The 17,785-nt window shown below is 42.7% G+C and overlaps 1 protein-coding gene across 8 annotated transcripts in view; it reads right to left on the bottom strand.

Moving 5' to 3' along the window:
• LOC311249884 (protein NLRC3-like) overlaps positions 1 to 17,769 on the bottom strand; it is a 37,719-nt gene extending 19,950 nt beyond the window's left edge. For 6 of the 8 annotated variants that reach the window (XM_084341259.1, XM_084341257.1, XM_084341255.1 and 3 more), the window contains exons 1-7: positions 17,584 to 17,769; positions 7,778 to 7,936; positions 6,700 to 6,858; positions 5,623 to 5,781; positions 4,546 to 4,704; positions 4,336 to 4,469; positions 1,450 to 3,241 (exon numbers count right to left, since the gene is read on the bottom strand). In XM_084341259.1, coding sequence (XP_084197385.1) covers positions 1,450 to 3,241; positions 4,336 to 4,469; positions 4,546 to 4,704; positions 5,623 to 5,781; positions 6,700 to 6,858; positions 7,778 to 7,917 — 2,543 coding nt within the window. In that variant the 5' untranslated portion in view covers positions 7,918 to 7,936; positions 17,584 to 17,769. Of the gene's footprint in view, positions 1 to 1,449; positions 3,242 to 4,335; positions 4,470 to 4,545; positions 4,705 to 5,622; positions 5,782 to 6,699; positions 6,859 to 7,777; positions 7,937 to 13,367; positions 13,534 to 17,583 lie in introns of those variants that run through there. The other 2 variants (XM_084341253.1, XM_084341254.1) reach the window with 2 other exon arrangements.
• Positions 17,770 to 17,785: the final 16 nt, after the last annotated feature.

A 17,785-nucleotide genomic window follows, 5' to 3' on the forward strand; every position in this document is an offset into this window, starting at 1 on the left:
TCAATGGCAGCTTTAGACCAAAGTGTCTCCCAAACAAGCTGATGTGATCTGTGTCTGTTAAACTTTATTTGAACATGATGTCCACTGAGTGCTACAATCACTGGAGGTTGTAACAGCACTTGTATGTATTGACCTCAGTCATGTGCTTGTATGTAGTCTATGCATCTTTTAATATCACTCTGCTTTTCATCAAAGATTGTTTTATTATAATTTCATAGTGAATAGTTTTACTCAAGTGGACTTTAACGACATCATTTCTTCTTGTAGTCTGGTGATGATAACATCTCTCCACTGAACTGGACCTGCTGAGTTCTCCTTCACTGGCAGGATGAACCCTGATGTTGTCCCAGGAGCTGAATGTGTGATAGCTCTGGAGTATACCAGTTTACAGACCAGTCCATTCAAATACTACCAGAGAGAGAGACAGAGAGAGCGTCCTCAGTGTTGATGAGTCAAACTCATTTATGATATAGAAACACGTGAGAAAAGAAACTGATTATAAGGAAGTAAACAATGTAAAGTTGCTGCTTTTATTCAATGAGAATGGAGAGGGAGATTTCTTTGCTTTCCAAGAGGGAACGTGTCCTCGATTGACATCCTCTCAAATCAAGCGATAATAATAGACATGTTAAACACTGTGAGAATGGACGGATCAGTCCTTCATCCTTCCGGCTATAAGACCCTGGTCTCTTCACCACTCCTGTGGCAGATTGTTCCCTCACGTTGGGTGATTATACCTGTGCTCTTGCTAAACCTCAGTACATTATCTCAGTGTCATCTAGTGTTTTGTTGACTACGTGTTTTGTGCTCCAGTGTTTTTTCTATGGCTAGACGCCATCTCGTTCCTGTGTTTTTCCCTCTCCACGTGTGCAGATCCTCAGCGTCTCTCAGCTCAGCTCGCAGCTTCACCCATCTGCCTGGACTCTCTCCATCGCTCCATCCTGCCTGTCCTCCTCGCTCCCAGCACCGACTTGTTCACCTCAATAAATCACCTTTGAATTCATCTCTATCTCAAGTCTCTGCAGTTTGGGTCCGACTGAAAACCTCAACCCTCACAGATCCAGCAGATCACAGATATTACATGTCTGTGTGTCTGTATATAATAAGAACAATAAACAGACACATTATAGAAACAAAGTGCAGAAACTCTCTCCACTGTAACAATAAGACTGTTGTGATAAAATGACTGTAACAACATGTTTCAATCTTCCATCACTTGAAGAGAGTTAGAAGATGAGAGAAGATACTTTTTTTCTTTTGGATATTTATAGTGCAAAACACAAACAGTACTAATATTTCAAAAAGCAAGTTTTACTTGTTTGACTTTTATAGAGCTGAACTTTTAGACTGTGCATGTGTGTAACATGTGGATCTTTAATACTGATGACGTCAGCTCAACATTGTTTTATAATGTAATAAACACACAATGATAATCTTATCTGGACTCACACAGCCTTCCTGCAGTTCCTCACAGCTGGAATCAGTCTCCGTCGTCCATGTACTGTTGCATTGTACTTCTTCAGGTCCAACTCATCCAGAACCTCCTCTGACATCTGCAGCATGTAGGCCAGAGCTGAGCAGTGGATCAGAGAGAGTTCCTTCTCTGATCTGTTCTCTGACTTCAGCAACTCTTGGATCTCCTGATGAACTGAGTGGTCGTTCATCTCCATCAGGCAGTGGAATATGTTGATGCTCCTGTCAGGAGAGACGTCTGTCGACTTCTTTATCTTCTTCAGGTTGTCGATGGCTCTCTGGATGTCTTCTGGACTGATGCCTCTCTGACCCAGCAGACCTCCTAAGAGTCTCTGGTTGGACTTCAGAGAGAGGCCATGAAGGAAGCGAACAAACAGGTCCAGGTGGCCATTTTTACTTTCAAGGGATTTCGTGATTACTCTGTTCAGGAAGACATCCAGTGTTGAATCAACATGTTTTTTTCCCAGAAAAGCCTTCAGGACCTCTGTGTTCCTGTTGGTGTGACAGTGGAACATGTAGACTGCAGCCAGAAACTCCTGAACGCTCAGATGAACAAAGCAGTAGACTGTTTTCTGGAAGATCACACTCTCTCTTCTGAAGATCTCTGTACAAACTCCTGAGTACACTGAGGCCTCTGTGACATTAAGACCACACCGCTCCAGGTCTTCTTGGTAGAACATGATGTTTCCTGTCTCCAGATGTTCAAACGCCAGCCTCCCCAGCTTCAGAAGAACTTCCCTGTCAGCCTCCATCAGCTCCTGTGGACTCGTCTCATGTCCCTCATCGTACTTCTGCTTCTTCCTCTTTGTCTGAACCAGCAGGAAGTGTGAGTACATGTCAGTCAGGGTCTTGGGCAGCTCTCCTCTCTGGTCTGTAGTCAACATGTGCTCCAGAACTGTAGCAGTGATCCAGCAGAAGACTGGGATCAGACACATGATGTGGAGGCTCTTGGAGGTCTTGATGTGTGAGATGATTCTGATGGACAGATCTTCATCACTGACCCTCCTCCTGAAGTACTCCTCCTTCTGGGCGTCAGTGAAGCCTCGTATTTCTGTTACCCTGTCAACACGTGAAGGAGGGATCTGATTGGCTGCTGCAGGTCGGGAAGTTATCCAGACGAGAGCCGAGGGAAGCAGCTTCCCCTTGATGAAGTTTGTCAGCAGCACGCTGACTGATGACTTCTGTGTGACATCAGACACGACCTCATGGTTCTTGAAATCCAGTGAAAGTCTGCTTTCATCCAGGCCGTCAAAGATGAACAGAAGTTTACAGACAGCGAGCTTCTCTGCTGTCACCTTCTGTAATGTTGGATGGAAAACATGGAGCAGCCTGAGAAGACTGTACTGCTCATCTCTGACCAGGTTCAGCTCCCTGAACGAGAGCAGAACCAGCAGACTGACATCTTGGTTTTCGGAGCCCTCTGCCCAGTCCAGAGTGAACTTCAGCACTGAGAAGGTTTTTCCAACGCCAGCGACGCCGTTGGTCAGAACCACTCTGATGGGTCTCTGTTGGTCAGGTGAGGCTTTAAAGATGTCGCAGCACTTTATTGGAGTTTCACTGAAGGTCTTCTTCTTGGAAACTGTCTCCAGCTGCCTCACCTCATGTTGGGTATTAACCTCTTCACTCTGTCCCTCTATGATGTAGAGCTCAGTGTAGATCCTGTTGAGGAGGGTTCCACTTCCTGTTTCAGTTCCTTCAGTCACACGTTCACATCTCCTCCTCAGACTGATCTTATGTTCATCTAACACCTCCTGCAGACCAACATCCACTAAAAAAAGGGAGAAAAGTGTGAGACAAAACAAAACACGACAATCTGCACATTATTTTCACTTTCATTTAAAAGGACCAAAATAAGAATATATAAAGCAGTAAAGGTGCTGCTGTATGTGCACTGGCCTTCTACAGGAGGGCTGTAACGGTAGAGCATCCCATTTCTTATCTTTCAAACAAACTTGATAGCCTTTAGAAATGGTACTCAGCCACTGAGATGGAGGCATTGGCACTAATGGCTCCAGGACTTGTTGAGCTTTCTGTCAGCTTGTCTGCTGCTCCTGTGGTTGTTTTTACACGTTACAATCGTCTCGTTTTATTGGTGCAGTAGTCCAGTTTTTTTTGGGATTTATTTCTGTTAGGTTTAGTTCTAATGTTGGTTTGGCTTCGAGGGCAGAACCAAGATCCTACGGCCCGTTGTGGGTTGTTCTGGCTGCTCTTCCCTCTGTTGATTTTGGTGGGCCCATCGACCCTCTGTTATTTGTTGCTGGTGTTGATTTATGATCACATTTATAATGTTTTTACTGCAACTACTTGACTGTTTTGGTTATTTCAGACCTCTTTTGAAAAGAGCCTCTCTGGTGTTCGTAACGCACGTGTACTGTAAGTTAGCATACCCAAGTTGTCCCAGACTTCAGCACCTTCTGCTGGAGACCAGTGGCTGCTGGGATCTGATTCAAGTCACTGGTACTTGCCTATCCTGCTGCAAATGGCTCAGACTTATCCTACATTCAAGTCATGGTCAAACCAGCCTGTCCACTATGCTTTTCTACTGCCAGTCAGCTGGCTGCTCCCTCACTACGAGAGGGTCCAGCTACAGCTCAACAAAATCATGACCGCTAGCTGTCCTGGCTCCACGATGGTGGAACGAGCTCCAGACTGAGATCAGGAGAGCAGGAACTGTGCACTTCTTCAGCCTGAACACTTACTAGAAGGCATTCAGTTTGTTTGATGAAGCTGATGTTCCTGCTTGGTTCTTGTGATTTTGGGGTTTGTGTCCACGTGGTTGAATGCACTGACTGTAAGTCTTTAAATAAATATAATGACATGTAGCAGCTGACATGTTTAATTGGTAGAGATGTAGAGTCTTACATTGTACACTGCTGGTCTGACCGGCTGCTCTTGTTCTGGATCTTTCTCCACACTGGGGACAGGAGGAGTCCCCTGATGAAGCAGACTGGTCCCAGTATGAAGTGATGCACTGCCTGCAGAACCAGTGTCCACAGCTGGTAGGGAACACAACATAAACGTTGGCAGAAGCAGCTGACAATGAGTCATATATATTAGTAGTGGTTCTCTTACTGTGTGCCTGAGGGTCCAGGTTCATTACTGAAGTTGAAAGGACGATCTTTGGACTGGTCACTCCTCATAGACAGACAGCTGGGTACTGGAGACTCTGCTCTGTCCTCCTCTTCCTCCACACCACGTCTCCAGGAGGCCATCTTCTGGACGTCAGTCAGTCTGAGAGGTAAAACAGTTACACTGACGGTGAGCTCAAATCACAAGAATGAGGAAAAGAGTTTGTTCAAGAGTGGGGTTGGGCCGATGAACGCTGCCATCGTCCATCACCGATGGCTGACAGCCTGGACTACTAATCTCTGACCATCGTAACATCGTGATTCACAAGGTTTCCCCACCAGAGAGCACGATTAAGAGGGGTGACCCCACAGAGTTGCCATAGGAAAACAGTTGTTGTTGTTTGTGGGGAGAGGATGAGAAAAGAAGTATGTTGCTGCTCAGTGCACTAACATCGCGTCTCCATGTCCCGTTTATTGTTTTCTTATTAAACCAGCTCAGTTAGACGAACCCAAGACACAAACACGGGACGCTTTTAAACCTGGCACAGGGATGTATGTCGCTGGTAACGGAGATAGTTTCCTCATCTTTTTAAAGGACAAATGCACACTGGATGATTGGCGTAGACATCGGGGGATTTTCTCATGATCTTAGGATAGTGTGTAAATGTATTGACCACACCTGAAATAGTTTACTGTTGTCAATGTACAGACGCAGGTTCAGATATCTGCCAGGAGGTGGCACTGTCCACGTTTGATGACTCGTATTATTTCAGGGCATTAAAATACACTAAACACCGAGCTGTCAACATTTATTTATATCACATGAATCTTTGATAAATCCTCTGAAGACAAAGTCATTTAGGAAGCTCTAAATACACAAACTGCTGCTGCTGTTGATAATTAGGAGGTTTAAAAGTTTGTATCACTTCTCTTCAGAGGAAGACGGCACGGATGACTTCTTTGTGTCACAAGTTTTACTCAGCAACTACATTTTAACAGAAATGTTATTAGATAAACACAAAATAAACATTGGCAGAAGCAGCTGACAATGAGTCATATATATTAGTAGTGGTTCTCTTACTGTGTGCCTGAGGGTCCAGGTTCATTACTGAAGTTGAAAGGACGATCTTTGGACCGGTCACTCCTCATAGACAGACAGCTGGGTACTGGAGACTCTGCTCTGTCCTCCTCTTCCTCCACACCACGTCTCCAGGAGGCCATCTTCTGGACGTCAGTCAGTCTGAGAGGTAAAACAGTTACACTGACGGTGAGCTCAAATCACAAGAATGAGGAAAAGAGTTTGTTCAGGAGTGGGGTTGGGCCGATGAACGATGCCATCGTCCATCACCGATGGCTGACAGCCTGGACTACTAATCCCTGACCATCGTAACATCGTGCTTCAAAAGGTTTCCCCACCAGAGAGCACAATTAAGAGGGGTGACCCCACAGAGTTGCCATAGGACAACAGTTGTTGTTGTTTGTGGGGAGAGGATGAGAAAAGAAGTATGTTGCTGCTCAGTGCACTAACATCGCGTCTCCATGTCCCGTTTATTGTTTTCTTATTAAACCAGCTCAGTTAGACGAACCCAGACACAAACACAGGACGCTTTTAAACCTGGCACAGGGATGTATGTCGCTGGTAACGGGAGATAGTTTCCTCATCTTTTTAAAGGACAAATGGACACTGGATGATTGGCGTAGACATCGGGGGATTTTCTCATGATCTTAGGATAGTGTGTAAATGTTTTGACCACACCTGAAGTAGTTTACTGTTGTCAATGTACAGACGCAGGTTCAGACATCTGCCAGGAGGTGGCACTGTCCACATTTGATGACTTGTATTATTTCAGGGCATTAAAATACACTAAACACCGAGCTGTCAACATTTATTTATATCACATGAATCTTTGATAAATCCTCTGAAGACAAAGTCATTTAGGAAGCTCTAAATACACAAACTGCTGCTGCTGTTGATAATTAGGAGGTTTAAAAGTTTGTATCAGTTCTCTTCAGAGGAAGACGGCACGGATGACTTCTGTGTGTCACAAGTTTTACTCAGCAACTACATTTTAACAGAAATGTTATTAGATAAACACAAAATAAACATTGGCAGAAGCAGCTGACAACGAGTCATATATATTAGTAGTGGTTCTCTTACTGTGTGCCTGAGGGTCCAGGTTCATTACTGAAGTTGAAAGGACGATCTTTGGACTGGTCACTCCTCATAGACAGACAGCTGGGTACTGGAGACTCTGCTCTGTCCTCCTCTTCCTCCACACCACGTCTCCAGGAGGCCATCTTCTGGACTTCAGTCAGTCTGAGAGGTAAAACAGTTACACTGACGGTGAGCTCAAATCACAAGAATGAGGAAAAGAGTTTGTTCAGGAGTGGGGTTGGGCCGATGAACGATGCCATCGTCCATCACCGATGGCTGACAGCCTGGACTACTAATCTCTGACCATCGTAACATCGTGATTCAAAAGGTTTCCCCACCAGAGAGCACAATTAAGAGGGGTGACCCCACAGAGTTGCCGTAGGACAACAGTTGTTGTTGTTTGTGGGGAGAGGATGAGAAAAGAAGTATGTTGCTGCTCAGTGCACTAACATCCCGTCTCCATGTCCCGTTTATTGTTTTCTTATTAAACCAGCTCAGTCAGACGAACCCAAGACACGAACACAGGACGCTTTTAAAGCTGGCACAGGGATGTATGTCGCTGGTAACGGGAGATAGTTTCCTCATCTTTTTAAAGGACAAATGGACACTGGATGATTGGCGTAGACATCGGGGGATTTTCTCATGATCTTAGGATAGTGTGTAAATGTTTTGACCACACCTGAAATAGTTTACTGCTGTCAATGTACAGACGCAGGTTCAGATATCTGCCAGGAGGTGGCACTGTCCACATCTGATGACTTGTATTATTTCAGGGCATTAAAAGACACTAAACATCGAGCTGTCAACATGTATTTATATCACATGAATCTTTGATAAATCCTCTGAAGACAAAGTCATTTAGGAAGCTCTAAATACACAAACTGCTGCTGCTGTTGATAATTAGGAGGTTTAAAAGTTTGTATCAGTTCTCTTCAGAGAAAGACGGCACGGATGACTTCTTTGTGTCACAAGTTTTACTCAGCAACTACATTTTAACAGAAATGTTATTAGATAAACACAAAATAAACATTGGCAGAAGCAGCTGACAATGAGTCATATATATTAGTAGTGGTTCTCTTACTGTGTGTCTGAGGGTCCAGGTTCATTACTGAAGTTGAAAGGACGATCTTTGGACCGGTCACTCCTCATAGACAGACAGCTGGGTACTGGAGACTCTGCTCTGTCCTCCTCTTCCTCCACACCACGTCTCCAGGAGGCCATCTTCTGGACGTCAGTCAGTCTGAGAGGTAAAACAGTTACACTGACGGTGAGCTCAAATCACAAGAATGAGGAAAAGAGTTTGTTCAAGAGTGGGGTTGGGCCTATGAATGATGCCATCAAATATCCATGTGGACACCCCTTCTTGTCCCCCTGCTGTCAAATTCCTTCAGCTTCTGGACTCTCTCAACTTACAACAACATGTTGATGTCCCTACACACTCTAAGGGACACACGCTCGATCTGGTCATCTCAAACTCTGCCTTCATCAGCAACCTACTGGTTTATGATCTTGGTGTTTCCGATCACAAGGTTGTGTCAATGGAGCTGCCTTTTCCTTCCCCCTACACCAAACCCAAGCGGCAGATCCAATTCAGAAATCTGAAAAAGATTAATGCGGATGCCCTGGCCCTGGACCTTCAACTTCTTTCCTCTGGCTCTACTGACTTCCTCTCTGTTGCTGATTCAGTGGATTCCTACAACTAGTCCCTGAGCAGGCTACTGGACCTCCACGCCCCTTTAACATCCAGGACAGTCTCCTTCTCGCGCCCAGCACCTTGGTACACCTGTGAGCTGCGTAAGATGAAGGCGGCTGGGCGTGTCCTTGAGCGGCGGCTCAAGGCCTCCGGGCTGACTGTTCACAAACAGGCGTACAAGGAGCACAGGAAGGCATATGCTGAAGCTCTGAGTGATGCATGGTCCAGGTTTTATTCCACCATCATCAACAACAGCCCTGGAAATTCAAAACAACGTTTCTCAACAATAAATCACCTTCTCAAACCCCCATCACTCTCCCACTCTGAGGCCACTGAGGAGAGGTGCAATATGCACATCACTTTTTTCAGACAAAAAGTCGCCAGCATCCGCTCACATCTTTCCACCACTGCTGTTCCGCCCCCCCAAACTGCCGACCCACTATCTGAGAATGTCCAGCCTCTCTGCTCCTTCCTCAACATCACAGAGGGAGAGGTGAAGGATATTGTCAGAAAAATGAAACCATCCACCTGTGCTCTGGACCCCTTCCCTTCAGCCATGCTGAAGGCCAACATCTCTGCTATATCTCCTTTCATCACCAAGATCATAAACCACTCCCTCCTGGCTGGCCATATCCCATCTGCATTAAAAACCGCTGTCATCAGACCACTGCTGAAAAAACCCACCCTGGATCCAGAAATCCTCTCCAATTACTGACCCATTTCAAACCTGCCATTCCTGTCAAAAGTTCTGGAAAAAATAGTCGCTGCACAACTTCACGATCACCTCAAATACAATAATCTTTTTGAGAAGTTCCAGTCTGGTTTTCACCCTGGCCATAGCACAGAACAGCTTTGGTCAGGTTCACTAATAACCTTCTGATGGCATCAGATTCTGGTTCTCCATCTCTTCTCATCCTCCTTGACCTAACAGCTGCTTTTGATACAGTTGACCACAGCATCCTCCTCCACCGCCTGCAACATACCATTGGACTCTCAGCCAACGTTCTAAACTGGTTCACCTCCTACTTGTCCAACAGAACCGAGCATGTCACCCTGGGCAAAGCAAGGTCACACACCCACAAGGTCATCTGTGGTGTCCCCCAGGGCTCTGTGCTGGGCCCCACCCTTTTCACCCTCTACCTGCTTCCCCTAGGCAAGGTCATCAGCAAGCATGGGATATCCTACCATTGCTATGCTGATGACACACAACTCTACATACGAACAACCCCCACTTCCACTGCTCCCCTGCCAACATCCACACTAACCACCTGCCTGGAGGAGATAGAGGCGTGGATGAAGCTCAACTTCCTTCAACTAAACAGTTCAAAAACAGAAGCCATTCTAGTTGGCACTCCACACCAGCTCCACTCTTCCACCATCACCAGCATCACCTTCACCGGCCAAAACATCCCCCTCTCCACTTCTGTCACCAACCTAGGTGTCAAAATTGACCCACAACTCACTTTTGACACCCACATCAAACATCTTTGTAAAACATCATTCTATCTCCTCAGGAACATTGCCAAACTCCGTCCAACTCTCACCCTGGCTGATGCAGAGAAGCTCGTCCACGCCTTTGTCTCCTCCAGGCTGGATGACTGTAATGCACTCCTCATCGAGATCTCTGGCAGGAGCTTACAGAGACTGCAGTACATCCAGAACAGCGCTGCCAGGATCCTGATGAGGGTACGCAAGTACGATCACATCAGCCCCATCCTCAAATCTCTCCACTGGCTCCCTGTCCCACTCAGAATTGAGTACTCCTCACCCACCAATGCATTCATGGACAAGCCCCCCCAATATCTCAAAGAACTCCTAACCCCCCACCCCCCTACACGCACCCTCCGATCTACAAATACAAACACCCTCAAAACCCCCAAAACCAAGCTCCGCACTATGAGCGACCAGGCTTTTTGCTCTGCAGCTCCAAGGCTGTGGAACGCCCTCCCAGACCACCTGAGGGCTCCACAGACCACTGATGTTTTTAAACGAAACCTAAAGACATATTTATTCAAGAAAGCTTTCTGCTAAATTTAGCACACTTTTCACTGTCTTTTTTAACTTTTATTAACCTGCGTCCCCTTTTAATTACGCTTGTACTGTAGCACTTTGAGATTGCTTAAATGTAAAGTGCATTATAAATAAAATTTATTATTATTATTATTATTATTGTCCATCACCGATGGCTGACAGCCTGGACTACTAATCCCTGACCATCGTAACATCGTGCTTCAAAAGGTTTCCCCACCAGAGAGCACAATTAAGAGGGGTGTCCCCACAGAGTTGCCGTAGGACAACAGTTGTTGTTGTTTGTGGGGAGAGGATGAGGAAAGAAGTATGTTGCTGCTCAGTGCACTAACATCACGTCTCCATGTCCCATTTATTGTTTTCTTATTAAACCAGCTCAGTTAGATGAACCCAAGACACAAACATGGGACGCTTTTAAAGCTGGCACAGGGATGTATGTCGCTGGTAACGGGAGATAGTTTCCTCGTCTTTTTAAAGGACAAATGCACACTGGATGATTGGCGTAGACATCGGGGGGTTTTCTCATGATCTTAGGATAGTGTGTAAATGTATTGACCACACCTGAAGTAGTTTACTGCTGTCAATGTACAGACGCAGGTTCAGACATCTGCCAGGAGGTGGCACTGTCCACATTTGATGCCTTGTATTATTTCAGGGCATTAAAAGACACTAAACACCAAGCTGTCAACATTTTTCACAATCTGAATTATTGTTTAAAGGCACCTGAGTATTTTAGGCTAACTGGTACTTGACAGGGCTGAAAAACATAACATACATTAGAGGGTGTAGTCATTTTTTACTTTCAAAATACTCTCTCCATGACTCATAAAACAGAAAAGTCATAGTTGGAAAAAATAAAAAACACAACAAAGATGAACAAATAAAGTTTCATAAATAAAAAACATAAATAAAATACATATATGATATGATTCAAATCGTATGTCTTAAGATGTAAGGTGATTAATATTGGGGGTTGTGCAGAGGAGGAATGACGGGTGAGCTGTAGACACCAACCAGCAAACAATATAATGTCTCAGTAAAACTGACGTCTAGATTCGAACACAGCTACATTTGGGCTGTCACTACACATTTAGTACAGGTCTATTTGAGGATGTTGATTAAATTTTACACATTCAGACCAGATTTCACCGGAATCTAGCATTTCCACTGCTATCGATTAGTCAGACTGGCTACGGTGGCTAGGCTAACGTTAGCCATGTCAGCTAAGGCTAGCTCTTTCGTTAACTTTGAATAGTTTATAGGCAGAAATGTAGCCATATTACTTGACTATCATGTCACAAGCACCCCACGTGTCCTTACTGTCTATACGCACACATCCCAACAACACAACATACAACAAACATTCACACACTCCCTTATTTATCCACCAGGGGGCGGTACTCATCCGACAGTTTCCTCTGTAGGCTGAGGCCACTGAAGATTCATGTCAGAGCAACGGCGGCAAACAGCGGCCGCTAGTGGTGTGCGATACTGCAAGATTTGGTATCGATCCGATACCAAGTAAATACAGGGCCAGTATTGCCGATACCGATACGTTTTAATAATTAAGGTGGATGCATCATCAAATTGCTAAATCTCAATGAATTTTTATGACTTTTAAGTGTTTTTGTGATTTTTCCATTATTAATTAATCAGTTAAAACCCAGGACAGAATGTGGGTAAAGTTTGTAGGTAAATAGAAAATACTTTATTATCATAATAAAAGTTTTTGTTCAGAAACAATAGACCAGCAACAAAACAATTTTTACCCATACATTGTCATGTCTGGATTTGTTTCTTAAAGGATAACTACCGTTTTTTACAACCTGGACCTTATTTCTAGCAAAATATATGATAATTTACTCACCCAGATAACTTTGGTGTCATTTGAAGTCGTATATAATGCGAGTGATCCGGGCACCAAAGCGCAGCCTCTATGAGCATTATCGGCCACGAAACTAGTTCATTTCACCAATATTTTGTCATTCATCCGAACGACGCCAAATGACACCAAAGTTATCTGGGTGAGTAAATGATAATATATTTTGCTAGAAATAAGGTCCAGGTTGTAAAAAACGGTAGTTATCCTTTAAATAAACAAAGTGCACACAATTATCACTCGAGAACAAATTAAAACAAATTATTTCATAGTGTTCAGAAACTACAACACAATAATCAAATAATATTTCTCCCTTCATTGAACTTTTCTGGATTGTTTTCTTAAATAAACAAAGTGTACACAATTATCACTCCACAACAAATGTTATAAAACATTAAAACACATTATTTTCTTTTTGGTTTTCTTTTGCATGATTTTTCATAAATGTGTAAAAACCTCTTTTACAGCCTTTTTGCAAATTATACAGCCTGCCGTTGTTTGATTTTTGGCCTGAAAATACAGCCACACAACTCCTCCTCCTCTCTGACATCATTCTGCTCCGTCTCTGTGCTGCTTGTGTGTGTGTGTGTGTGTGTGTGTGTGTGTGTGTGTGTGCTGCTGGCTGAGCCTGCTTGCTTGTGTGTTTGCCTGAGTCACGTGACGGTACAACGTCAAATCACAAGAGGAGGAGGAGCAGAGAGTGCTACATGCTGCACACAACAGCAGCAGCACTTACACAGACAGACAGTCGCCTCTTTGACAAAACTGCAGCAGTGTACAGGAGAGAGACTGAAACTAAAGTATCGTACTCATTACACTGGTATTGATCATCATCGATATGTGGATCGATCCACCCACCACTAATCGTCACATATACCAACTCAGCAGACATAAACCCGACCCTGTTCAAGAGTCACTGAGAGAATAAGAAGTGAGACACAATCTGTCTCTGAATCTACTTCATCAAACTGTTGACTTTACTCCAACATGTCTGTCCTCTACAGTCCTCAAGGAGACAAAGACTTGGAGACTTTGACAGTAAAATAATACAAATGTTGGATTAACACTCACCCTGACACAGCGTTCAGTTTCCTGCTCCATCTGCTGTCGACTCAAAATGGAGTCTGAGCTCAGTTTAGTTTCACTTTGAGAGTTCCCTCCCTGTTCTCATGTATCTGGATCACAGAGTCACTGTGTCTCCTCCCCTCAGCATTTACAGTAGACCATGTGTTGACCTCTGCTGTGTGTGTGTGTTTCTTGTTAAATAAACATGATCACTCTTAAAGGTGCAGTTGGTAACTTTGAGGAGAGAGAGGACTCGGAGAGAGAGCATTAAATTTGAACAAGTACAACTTTCAGCTCCCTCTTCCTCCCTCTCTGCTGCACTCCAGCCCTGCCTCCAAAGTCCCTCCCCAGGACGTTAGACATTACTGTTGTGAATAATCAACATTGCCGGCCAACAAACAAGCAGAAATAAATCATGTTGACATGAAAAGTAATCTACAGCAACATGTATTCAGTAAAAACCCAGCACACTGATTTCAGTAAGTTACATCGATGTTTATTTATATAACCGAAACTGTTGTGAATATTGCTAAATGGCCAGTAAACCACGAATGACAACATTTAGCTGTGAGAGCACAGAAACGGTCCACATAATTATGAGGACAAAAACAAAACCGCTAAGACTGCCAGGTCACTTCATAAAGATATTATTCTTCGTGCCCTCCCTTACCTGCCCTTCCTCTGTCAACAACACCAAACCATGTCCCACCTGATGCCACTAGCTCCCCCTTATGGAAGGATCAAAATGCAGCTTTTCCTGTTCCTGTCCATATCACTAACAAAGTTAAAGTGAAACACCACCACCACCACCACCACAGTAAACTAACTCATGGGGTGAATTTTATTAATCTTACATCCATAAACACACACACACAGTTGTCTGCCAATTCACCCCTGACCCTGAATATGGCACTTTTAAATGTAAGATCTCTTTTAAATAAGATATTTTTAATTAATGACCTGATTTTAGATAATAATATTGACTGCATGTTTTTAACAGAAACATGGCTGAACACTGTTCGACCAATAACACTCATTGAAGCCTCACCACCGAATTACAATTTTTCATTTACGAATAGAATAGACAGAAAAGGTGGCGGCACGGCAGCCATCCATTCAGCATCACTTGGTTTTAAGGATATTACATTTGGACACTACACAGCTTTTGAATATCACTCTTTTGTTTTCAGCAACCCTCCCATACTCTGTTTGACAGTTTACAGACCACCCAAACATTGCACTTCTTTTATTTCAGATTTTTCAGAACTTCTCACAATCATTCACACTAACTACGAGAGGGTCATTATCACAGGTGATTTTAATATACACGTGGACAAACAATCAGACACTTTTACCTTGGAATTTTTAAACTTACTCAATTTTACAAATTTTAGTCAACATGTTACCCAGCCTACCCATAACAGAGGACACACTTTGGATCTTTTAATTACCCACGGCCTGTCTGTTAGCATCTCCTCAGTGAGTGATGTAGGTCTGTCTGATCATTTCTGTGTCTTTTTTAATGTCTGTGATTTTATACAACAGGATATTCTAGAGCGAACTGTCAGGAAACGCTATCTTACTAATGAAGTGACTGCAAATTTTATTAATCTTTTACATGACGCAGACATTTTACCCACCTCATTTGATTTTATAGTAGATAGTTTTAACAGTAAAATGAGATCAATCCTTGACACAGTTGCTCCACTCACTTTGAAAAAGATCACTACCAATCCAACTCCTCCCTGGCGTAATGAAAATACTAGACAGCTAAAAAGAAACTGTAGAAGAGCAGAAAGAAGGTGGAGAAAAGACAAATTAACCTTGAACTACCAAATTTTCCATGAGCCTTTGAACATTTATAATAAAGCAATTAAAGATGCAAGACAATCACATTTTTCAAAACTGATAGCTGACAACTGGAACAACCTCAAAATCCTATTCACAACAATTGACCATCTTATTAACCCTGTTTTTATGAAGTCTAGCAGTGAGTCGTCCATTTCTAAATGTGAAGATTTTGCAGATTACTTCAGAAGTAAAATAGATGACATTAGATCACTTTTATCCAAAGACCAGAATCTCAGTTTTATCACTACAGAACTTTTGTTTTTACATGAGAAAACACTAGAGAAGTTTGTCCTGGTTGATGCTGAGATGCTTGGCAAAGTATGTTTCCAACTAAAACCAGCAACCTGCATTTTAGATCCCATTCCCACTTCCTTTATTTAAACATTTTATAGCTCTTTTAAGGATGAGTTATTGAATATTGTAAATTACTCTCTTCAGATGGGTGTTTTTCCTACAGCACTTAAGACTGCCACAGTGAAACCCCTTCTGAAGAGAAACAATTTAGATCCATCCATACATATTACAGACCAGTATCCAGTCTACCATTTTTAAGCAAAATTTTAGAGATATTTGTTTTTAATCAGTAAAATGATTTTATGATAACCCATACAATCTATGAAATGTACCAATCAGGTTTTAGGACAAACCGTAGCACTGAGACTGCACTAGTAAAAATTGTAAACGACCTCAGGTTAAATTTGGACAGGAAAAAAACATCGATTTTAGTACTTCTTGATTTAAGTGCAGCCTTTGATACAGTAGACCATTCAATTCTTTTAGACAGACTTCACAACCAGGTTGGAAACTCTGGTACTGTTTTTAACTGGTTTAAATCTTATCTCACTGACAGAACATTCTTCGTGAGTATGGAGGAATACTCATCAAAGAGCTACAAAATTACCAGTGGTGTCCCGCAAGGCTCAATTTTAGGTCCAACACTTTTTAACCTATACATGCTGCCACTTGTGAACATCATCAGGAAGCACGGCATCAACTTCCACAGTTATGCTGATGACACACAGCTGTATATCGCCGTGTCTCCTGATGACCCAGGGCCAATCAATGCCCTTTTAACTATTTTCGATATCAAGTCCTGGATGGCAAAAGATTTTCTTCAGCTCAACCAGGACAAAACCGAGGTCTTATTTATTGGTTCTGAAGCTCAAAGACAGATGATTAATACAAAATTGAACGCCCTGGCATTAAAACCGGCTAACCAAGTAAAAAACCTTGGTGTCATTTTTGATTCAGACCTCAGTTATAACCCACACATCAGAAACATAACTAAGACAGCTTTTTATCATCTAAAAAACCTTTGCCAGAGTGAGACCGTTCCTTTCCAAAGCCAGTACAGAGACACTAATGCATGCTTTTATCACCTGCCACATTGATTATTGCAACGCTCTACTTTCTGGTCTCCCAAAAAAAACGTAGCTCAGTTACAACTACTCCAAAACTCTGCATCACACCAATTTTAAAGTCTCTGCACTGGCTACCTGTCTGCTTCAGGATTGATTTTAAGATCCTTTTATTAGTTTTTAAAGCTCTTAATGGCCTTGGCCCAACTTATTTATCAGATTTGCTTTTATCGTATGAACCCTCCAGGACCCTCAGGTCCTCTGGTCACGGCCTTTTAACCATTCCAAAAAGGGGAACAAAAACTCACGGTGAGGCTGACTTTCAATACCGCGGTCCACGTTTGTAGAACAGCCTCCCAGAGGACCCGAGGGCACTGGAGAATGTTGATTCTTTTAAGAGCAACCTTAAGACCTACCTTTTTAGGCTGGCTTTTAGCTGAATTCTATTTATTTATTGGTTTTTATCCTGCTTAAACCTGGTTTTATTCTATTTATCTATTCACTTTCTATTTATTTATTTATTTTAATAATCTTGTTTTACTTTATTTATGATTATTTTTTAATTTGTTCGATTAAAAACAGTTATAGACTTTTAAACCTCTTTTAGTATTTCTTCATTCTTAGACTTACCAACTGCACCTTTAACTCCGTCAACCAGTATAGTTCAAGTGAAGGTCATTTTACAGCTTATCTACAACAAATGAAACTGAGTTCTCTCCTATTATAATGAGATGGCAGCTTAAGTTTAATAAGACATTAAAAAATATCTAAAACTGTGACACAGACACCAAAACTAGAGAGAGAATGTGTAGTTTCTTTGTGTTTTTAGGTGGATTGATTCAACAGGTTTTATTATAGGTATATCTGAATTAATACATATATATATATATATATATATATATATATATATATTTCCTGGTGAAAGAAAATGACTCCTGTACCAAGTTTAAACACATCTGTGATCTAAGTTTAGACTGGAAGAAGATCAGATGGGCTGTGAACGCCTCACTCACCTCCTCTGTTAGAAGTCCACAGAAAGGTCAGGACCACCAGGTACACAGGACACCTGACCACAGACATCCTCTTCTTAAATGTCCTCCGTCATTCTGTAGTTCACTGGTAAGAAAATCACTTTACAGTTTACAGTGGGAGTTTCACATCAAGGTCGAGGCCGCCCAGCTGGTCTGGTTGGTTTAAAGTTTCATAAGCACTCAT

This window comes from Pagrus pagrus (assembly GCF_965226575.1).
Source record: "Pagrus pagrus genome assembly, chromosome: 20".
Classification (NCBI taxonomy): Eukaryota; Metazoa; Chordata; class Actinopteri; order Spariformes; family Sparidae; genus Pagrus; species Pagrus pagrus.